This window comes from Carya illinoinensis, chromosome 11 (assembly GCF_018687715.1).
Source record: "Carya illinoinensis cultivar Pawnee chromosome 11, C.illinoinensisPawnee_v1, whole genome shotgun sequence".
Classification (NCBI taxonomy): domain Eukaryota; kingdom Viridiplantae; phylum Streptophyta; class Magnoliopsida; order Fagales; family Juglandaceae; genus Carya; species Carya illinoinensis.
Window position 1 is genome coordinate 17234364 of NC_056762.1, and position 9798 is coordinate 17244161.

The 9798-nt window shown below is 39.1% G+C and overlaps 1 protein-coding gene across 1 annotated transcript; it reads left to right on the forward strand.

The window, feature by feature from the left end:
- Window positions 1-4192: 4192 nt before the first annotated feature.
- Window positions 4193-5320, forward strand: LOC122282270. The gene has a single exon (XM_043094222.1). It carries the CDS (start codon window positions 4193-4195, stop codon window positions 5318-5320), a length of 1128 nt encoding a protein of 375 aa, XP_042950156.1.
- The last annotated feature ends 4478 nt before the right edge of the window (window positions 5321-9798 follow it).

Consider the following 9798-nt stretch of genomic DNA (forward strand, 5'->3'; position numbering starts at 1 on the left):
CATCATTGCCATTCCTCATCATATGGAGGACACTTTGGAGCCACCCGTACAACAGCTAAGGTACTTCAAAGTGGGTTCTTTTGGCCTTCCATTTTTCGTGATAGTTACACTTTGGTGAAAACTTGTGACCGGTGCCAACGTATGGGAAATATTTCAAGGCGTCATGAGTTACCATTGAAAGGTATCTTAGAAGTTGAGTTGTTTGATGTTTGGGGAATAGATTTTATGGGGCCTTTTCCTCCTTCTTTTGGTTTTGCTTATATCTTGCTAGCAGTTGACTATGTGTCAAAATGGGTGGAAGCAATTGCTACAACAACAAATGATGCAAAGGTAGCTCTCAAATTTTTGCACAAGAACATATTCACAAGATTTGGCACTCCACGAGCTATTATTAGTGATGAAGGGACTCACTTTTGCAACAAGTTATTTGAGAATCTTCTTTCTAAATATGGTGTGAAGCACAAGATAGCACTTGCTTACCATCCTCAAACTAATGGCCAAGCTGAAATTTCAAATAGAGAGATCAAGAACATCCTTGAGAAGACGGTCAAAATCAATAGAAAGGATTGGGCGAAGAAGCTTGATGATGCTCTGTGGGCGTACCGTACAACCTTTAAAACACCTATCGGGATGTCTCCATACCGATTAGTGTTTGGAAAGGCATGTCATCTTCCTGTAGAGTTGGAGCATAGAGCTTATTGGGCTGTGAAAAAGTTTAACTTTGATTTGAAGGCAGCAGGTGAAAAGCGACTTCTTCAATTGACTGAGATGGAAGAGTTTCGGAATGATGCATATGAAAATGCCAAGATCTATAAAGAAAGGACGAAGAAGTGGCATGACAAACAGATTATTAGGCGAGAGTTTGCTCCGGGACAACAAGTTTTACTCTTCAATTCACGACTCAAACTCTTCCCAGGAAAGTTAAAATCAAGATGGACGGGTCCTTATACAATTCATGAAGCCTTCTCTTTTGGAGCAGTAGATTTGAAGGACAAGGCGGGGAATATTTTCAGAGTTAATGGTCAAAGATTGAAGCACTACTATGGAGAGCAAATGGAGAGGAACTATGCATATATTCCTCTTGGAGATCCTAAGTGATGAGGATTGAAAAGTCTGGCTGTAGACTTTAAAACAAGCGCTTATGGGAGGCAACCCATAGATCTATCTTTCACTCTTTCATTTATTTTATTATCTTTGTTTATTTAAGTATTAATAAATTGGTTTTTGATGCAGGTTTATTTAGCAAGAATAAAGAGCTGGAAAATTTAAAAACCTCGGAAGGTTCACCATGAAACCAGGGAAGTTCCTTTATTTCTTCAATCCTTTTTACTTTTGCATCACAATGAGGACATTGTTTAGTTTAAGTTTGGGGGTGTAAACTCCTATAATCATTTGATCCTCTTGTTTTCTAAGTCTTGGGTTGTTGATGGGTTGTTTGAGTCTCTTACCAAGCATGCATTGGAGTAAGATTGAATTCTCTATGACTCTGAAATTTGTGATTGAAGATGGTTTTGAGAAAAATTTTCAAAAATTTCTTTTATGTCAAGTGAAGTTTTGTGGGTACTTTGGTTTAAATCTTTGACCTTGAACACAATTGAGCACATAGTCATTTTTCTCTTATTCCATTTTGCTTATGAAGAGAAGAAGTTGAATTAATTGAAAGAGGGAGGTTCGATTTTGCTTTGCTCTAGAATCCGTTGATGGGTCCTTGAGGCGAAATCCTAGTTGAGACCAAATATTAGAGAAATGATCTAGGCATTTCTTTGGCATAACCAAAAAGCTTTCCCAGCCGTCCTAAATGTCATGCCATCATTACATGGTGTGTTTCCATAGTCAACCCCCTTGAGCCTTCATGAGCCTTTATTGATTCTTTAAACTACATAAACCATGCCCGCTCTAAGCCTGAAAAACAATGAATCTACCGTTGATAGTTTGAGAAAATACTTTGGTGGAGAGTTACATTTAAAAGAGAAAATTGGTTACATGATGAAACGTATTATGTTTGCTCTATTTGATCAAAGAAAAAGAAGAAGAAGAAAGGAAGTGATTGAAAAAAAAAAAAAAAAAGAAGAGGAAAAAGAAAAAGAAAAGAAAAGAAAAGAAAAAGAAGTCGCCAAGTGGAAAGTGAATTACCTCAAATTTTGTTAAGGGAAGTGTTGGTATTACATCAGTGATTACAGCAATAATAATGCCACAAGTATGAGCATATTGCCAAGAAAGAGCTATGATTTGAATCATGTGAGTTTCTCTTTTAATGTTCTTTTCACTAAGTATTTTCCCAGTTTGATTTAATTTCCCATATCCAGTTCTTTCTTAACCCTCACCCTGTGGCCTATCATTACAACCTTAATAAAGACCTTTTGATCTTTGATTTTGGTGTTGACTACATTAGTGGAGAGGATTTCTGAAAATTGGACTTATGGGGTTAAGTTTTAAGAGAATTCTTCTGATTTTGGTTGTTCTACTTTTATCTGAGTTTGCAGGTGGTTTGAGGTTAAATTGACTATATCACACACCCACTCAAGGTCTTAGCTTTAGGTTGAAGTAAACGCCTAACTCTTGCTTGACAAATTGCAAAATTTTTGATTGATTTTCTTGCTATCTTTGATGTTAAAAGAGTAAGATACTAGAGATGAAATCTAAATTCATAAAAGCTTGGTGAATGATGATACTTCTCTTTGGGGTCGAGTTGATATTGCCTAAACTATCATTTGTTTTTCTTTTTGTTTGAGGACAAACAAAGTTGTAAGTTTGGGGGTATTTGATGGCTTGCAAAATTTCATATTACAGATTTTACAAGTTCGCTCGAGCGGAGGCTTTTGGCCGCTCGAGCGAATTCAGGCAGATTCAAACGCTCGACTGCCGCTCGACAGGGAGCTCGAGCAGGTTGCTGAAAAACGAAGATCGCTCGAGCGGAGACATTGGCCGCTCGAGCGAAATCAGGCAGAGTCGAACGCTCGATGTGCGCTCGATAGGACGCTCGAGCGAAATCAGGCAGAGTCGAACGCTCGATGTGCGCTCGATAGGACGCTCGAGCGAAATCAGGCAGAGTCGAACGCTCGACGCGCGCTCGACACCCCGCTCGAGCGAACATCGTATTTTGACAGATTTTAGGTTTTCCGCCGTGGGACCATATAAAAGGCCATTCTTCACTCTAGAGCCGCGGTTTTTTGACTGGAGAACACTCTTTGGGAGAGAAAAACATAGCTAGAGGGATTCAAATCATTTGTTTTGGAGACAGAATTCCAATTTATTGCACGTACGTTGGATTCATACACGAGCACGGACGGGAGAAAGGCGTTGAATCGTTCCCTTGAGCTTTTGATGACCAGTTGAGGCTGCAAGGAGGATTTTTCAGTGTTTATTTTCTTCTTCCCATCTTCTCAGAATAATTATGGTGAATTCGTTTATGTTGAATTCCAATTCTAGCATGAGCTAAATTTTCTAATTTCTAGGAAAACGATGTAACCTAATTCCGAACTATGCTTGTTTGTCCATGCTAATTTAATGAAATTCTCTCTTTGTTTATCTGATTTATTCTGAATTTATTGCTTCTAATTAACTGGCCATTGATTAGATGATTATTAATCTTGTGATTTGCTATCGAAAGAGGGAATCATAGGGTAGATCTTGGATATTTCAGCATAGGTAAGTATAGAGATCGAAAGACTTGTATGAACCTGTGTAGTAATTAAATCATTGGTCTTATTGCGTTCTTGATTATTTAATTTGCATACTCTTGTGTGAATTGATAAACTAGAATCACTTCCAATTGACTATCGAAAGAGGCTTTTGGATGAATTAGAGATTTGCTAATAGACAAAAGAGGTTTAAGTTAAATTAGCTGGATGAGAAAAGCGTAGTGAAGAATTATGGTGAAATCGATTTCCTAGAAGTTTTCTTCCCTATTGAATTTGATCTTCAAACATCAGTTTTACTTTCTTTGCTTATTTCTCTTGAGTTGATCTAGTTTTAATTGCTACTACAAAAACCTTAGTGATTCCTCTAGATAAAATTGAGATTAGCATAATTTTGGTATTTGGCAAGAGTAAGGTACCAATCCCTGAGGACGATACTCTTCTTATTACTTTACTATAAAACTACGATACTGTGCACTTGCAGTTTTGCACCGGTCAGGAACTAAGGGTACAGGTGTCATGGCGGAGGCTGTTATACAGACCCGCCAATCCTTATGAAACACCTAAGTTGGAACTGTCGGGGGCTTGGGAACCCCCGTGCAGTTCATGATCTCTGCTTGCTGGTCAGAGAAAAGAAACCCAACTTAGTTTTTCTCATAGAGACAAAACTAAGAACATCAAAATTTGACTCAATTAAAAGGAAACTTGGGTTTGATTGTTGTTTTCCTGTGGAGCCTTCGGGAAAGAAGGGAGGGTTAGCTATGTTGTGGAAGAAAGAATATGCGGTTCAGTTGGTGAATTACTCACAGCATCACATCCATATGTTAGTTACTGAGGAGGAGGATCAGCAGCAGTGGTTTTGCACTGGTTTTTATGGTCATCCAGAAACTAGTAAAAGAAGCAGTACATGGAATCTACTCTCTATGATTAGACCAAGTTTTAACCAAGCTTGGTGTGTCATGGGCGATTTTAATGAGATATTGGCTTCAAATGAAAAATGGGGTGGCAGACAAAGACCTGAAAAACAGATGGAGGAATTTAGGCATGCTGTGCATTGTAATAATCTACATGATTTGGGCTGGAAAGGGAGTTTGTTTACCTGGAGCAATAGACAACAAGGCCTTCATTATACAAAGGAAAGATTAGATCGTGTCATAGCTAATCCTCCATGGATAAACATGTTTAAGAGGTTAGCTGTGGAAACTTTAGCTGCCAGAAGATCAGATCATAGACCAATTTTGTTGACCTGTTATAGAACTGGTTTCCCAACTATGGTTAAAAGTCATAAGTTTATGTTTGAGGCTAAATGGACTAAGGATGTGGAAGGGGAGGATGTTGTTAGAAAAGAATGGAGAAGGGTGACATGTGGGCAGGATGGGTGGGGACAAATTAAGGAAAAACTCAAGGCTTGTGCTCAAGTGCTCACGAGGTGGAATAAGGGAAAGAAGGTGGACTGTGAAAAGGAAATTCTAGACAAAACAGAAGAACTAAGGAAATTGCAAGATGTGGAAGGCCCTTTGAATATAGATCCTGTTAAAAATTTACAGAAAGAACTGGAGTTTTTGTTAGAACAAGAAGACATTAAATGGAGGCAAAGAGCTAAAGTGAACTGGTATCATGCTAGTGATAAAAATACCAGGTTTTTTCACCTTTGTGCAACTCATAGGCATAAGAAGAACTAGATTAGAGCTATCCATGACATGCAAGGTAGAAAATGGGAGAGTCATTCAGAAATGGCTGAGGCATTTACTCAGTATTTTAAAGACATTTTTAGCACAACAAGGCCCTCTGATGAAGAACTGAGCTGCAGTCTGCAGTGCATAACCAAAAGGGTGACATATGATATGAATTACAGACTCCAGACACCTTTCACTCGAGAAGAAGTAGAGGTAGCTCTACAACAAATGTCCCCTCTGAAGGCCCCTGGACCAGATGGTTTTAATGCACAGTTCTATCAATCCTATTGGCATATTGTTGGGAATGAGGTTAGTGCATCTCTTTTACACTTTCTTAATGGGGGTAGGATGGATAGGGGGATTAATTCTACTGTTATTGCTTTGATTCCCAAAGTAAAAGACCCTTCTTTTGTAAACCAATTTAGACCTATTAGTCTTTGTAATGTTGTCTATAAACTGGTTTCCAAAGTTTTGGCTAACAGGTTGAAGCATGTTCTGGATCTTATCATTTCAAGCAACCAAAGTGCTTTTATCCCTAATAGGCTTATCACTGATAATGTGATAACTGCCTATGAACTCTTACATTCCATGAAAACAAAGCAGAAGGGCAGAACAGGCTTGATGGCTATCAAGTTGGGTATGTCTAAGGCCTATGACCGTGTGGAATGGAAGTTTCTGGAGGCTATTATGGCAAAATGGGATTTGGAGAGAGATGGATGCAGCTAATAATGGAATGTATCACTACTATCAGCTACTCAGTTTTGATAAATGGAGAAATTGGGGCCTCTTTTCAACCTGAACGTGGGATTAGGCAAGGAGATCCACTATCTCCTTACCTATTTATATTATGTGCTGAAGGTTTAAGTGCCTTGATCACTCAGGCTGAGCATAAGGGGGAAATTAAAGGAGTTGCAGCTGCTAGGGGAGGGATGAGGATCAGTCATCTCTTCTTTGCTGATGATAGTGTGCTCTTTTGTAGAGCAACTATTGAGGAGTGGCAAAAGCTCCAAGGATTGCTTCAAGTGTATGAGAAGACATCTGGACAATGCTTGAACTGAGAAAAAACAACTGTTTTTTTCAGCTCAAATACCAGTATAGAAAAAAAGCAGGAGATTGTTAATGCAGTAGGTGTATCAGTAGATAACAACTATGGGAGGTATTTAGGACTACCAACTACAGTTGGGAGGTCAAAATACCAATCTTTCAGATCTATTAAAGAAAGAATATGGACCAGAATCTCAAGTTGGCAGAATACATTCCAATCACAAGCTGGAAAGGAAGTATTACTAAAAGCAGTAATTCAAGCAATCCCAACCTATACTATGAGTGTTTTTAAGTTGCCTAAGAAACTACTGCAGGAAATCAATTCGATGATGGGAAACTTTTGGTGGGGAGGTAGTAATACCAAGCAGAAAGTACAATGGAAGTCTTGGGCAAGCATGGGAGTTTCTAAGAAGGATGGGGGTTTGGGTTTTAGAGACCTGGAATCTTTTAATAAAGCCATGTTGGCTAAGCAAGTATGGAGAGTTCTCAACAATCCAAATTCCCTGGTTGCTCAACTCCTAAAACAGAAGTATTTTAAGAGGGGTTCTATCCTGAATGCAAAGAAAGGGACTAATTCATCCCTGGTGTGGCAGAGTCTATGGTCATCTATTGAATTGATCACGACAGGAAGTTTATGGAGAGTGGGGTCGGGTTCTAGTATCAGTATTTGGAATGATAAGTGGGTTAAGCATGCTGTGCTGTTACAACCCAACCTTCCTATTCTTGGTTCTAGCAAGGATTCAACTGTTTCTGAGTTGATTGATGAAGGGGAATGCAGATGGAAGAAGGAAGTGCTAGACCAGTTATTTCATGAGGAAGATGTGGAGAAGATCTGTCAGATTCCGCTAAGCAAAACTGGGACTCAGGACAAGCTGATGTGGGGGTATACTGCAAATGGGATTTTCACTGTGAGAAGTGCATACTACTTACAACAATCACTGGTCAGATAAATGAAGGGGGAGTGCTCGAGTATTGTAACTGGTTTGATAGATTGGAAACATTTATGGTCTCTAAATGTCCCTATAAAGATTAAGCTGTTTGTATGGAAAGCTGCCCACAATGTACTTCCCACTTTGCAAAACCTGGCAAGCAAAAAGATAGTTGCTGTTGACTTGTGCTCTATATGCAAGAGAGAAATTGAGTCTCCACTACATGTAATATGGGGATGCCCTGCAGCCAGTGATGTTTGGGCCATGTCAAGCTGTCCTACACACAAGTGGCCTAATTCTTTTCCTGACTTCAGGACTTTGTGGTTCTCTTTGTGTTCTAAGCTGGATGTGGATTCACTTCAGCTAGCCTATTTTATTATGCGAAGGATCTGGCTAAGGAGAAATTATTTTGTGCATGGAAAAGATCTAGAAAGCCCTCAACAGGTGGTGACAGTAGCTACTGCAGATAGAGATCTGTTTTTATGCTCATTAACAAACACAGATGCAGTACCTTCTAATAATATGAGTGACAGAGGAGACATAAGGTGGAAAAAACCAGAAATCAGAACATTGAAGGCAAACCGGGATGCTTCAGTGAGTACTAAACTCAATAGAGCAGGCTATGGTATTATTATACGAGATGAGCAAGGAAGTATAATGGTTTGTGTGTGTGCAAGCCACAAGCCTGTTGTAAAGCCTGTGCTGGCAGAAGGCCTGGCCTTAAGGAGGGCAATGGAAGTATGTGCCGAGTTGAGTTTGGGAAGGGTGGTTTTTGAAGGTGATGCTAAGATCATTGTTCAGGCAGTGACTTCTGATGAGGAGATTAGTGCAGATTATGGGGTTCTTGTTAATGATGCTCAAAGTATGTTAAGAACTTGGCCTCAATGGCATGTTGATTTTGTTCACAGAGAAGCCAACTATGCTGCTCACCAGTTAGCAAAGTTAGCTTTAGACTATGAGTATGAGAAGATCTGGATAGAAGATGGTCCAATGCAGGTTATGTCGACTGTACAGTTAGAACAGTCTATGTAATGTTGACAGTTTCTTACCTGTCTTTGCATTTTTTTACATCAATATATGATCTACTTGATTGGATTAAAAAAATATGTATATAACAAATTTACGTCCTAATGTAAATTCGAACATAACTTCTACCAAGACTTACGTTCGAACGTATTTAGATAAAAATTCTAATGTAATCTGATCCGAACGTCTTATATATATGTTCGAACGTTTTATTTACATGCGAACGTATTATCCAATGTCATCTTTAAACGTTGGATAGTATATATAATAAATTTGCTTGATTACGTCTGCACGTTAAGTTGTAACGTTCGAACGTAATGAATTTCAAACGTCAGATGTTCGGACTTATTTTCTAACGGAAGAAGACGAACGGTTTACGTTCGGATGTTTTATCCAATGTCCTCTAAAAATGTTGGATAAAAACGTTTGAATGTTAAAATTTATGTTCGCACGTTACAACGTAACGGTCAGATGTAAATAAATTATAAAGTCACACGTTCTGACATTTCTTTGTAACGTTCAAACGTTACAAGACAGAGTGGCTAAGTCAACTCAGCCATTTCCAAAAGCTTCAAAATGTGCGTTTTGAAGCAAAAAGAAACCATAAAACTAATCTATAGGCTATGGGGAATGTTTTTATGGTAGTTGTTTACTGTTTAACAACCAATGGTTGCTGAAAAATTAAGAAGAAAATCTGGCCTAGGGTGGGTTTCAAAGTTTTGAAACCCACCGATAAAACTATAGTATATATGAGACGCGGATCATAAATTACTTTTTTTTCCTCTCTCTCTACGGAAAGGTGAGGTGTTTTCTCTCTAAGGTTCTTGTATCTTAGAGGCTTCCTCTTGGACTCAGTCCAAAGAGTTCATCCATTTTCTAGAATCTGGCCTTGGTGGTAGTTTTTTCCCAAGACTTCACACGGTTTAGTTCATAAAACTAGCCCGAGGTTCATGGCAGAGGAGTTAACAAATCTATATGAGGGACTTTGTCTCACGGAAGCAGAGAAACAAGAAGTATTAATCCCTCATGAGGAGATATTACTATCCGAAGAAAAAAGTAAGAGATGTCTGGCAGCATTGGTGATCGCCGAGAAGGAAGTTAATAAAGGGGCATTCCGAGCTACAATGAGCAAAGCTTGGCAAGTAACAGGGCGGGTCTCGTTCAAAGATCTCGGGCAAAACAAATATCTAGTAGAATTCTATTCTGTTTCAGATAAGACCAGGGTCCTTCAGTGTCGCCCGTGGACCTTTGACAGGTTCCTAGTCAACTTACAAGACTGTGAAGGCTGCTTAACACCAAAAGACTTATCTTTCTCAAAGGAGATTTTCTGGATTCAACTCCATGACCTACCATTTGCAGGGATGAATAAATCGACGGGTGAGAAACTAGGAGCAACCGTTGGCGACGTGCTTGCAGTGGATGTAGACGCAGGGGGATTATCATGGGGAAGATATCTTCGGGTAAAAGTACAAGTAAATATAACCA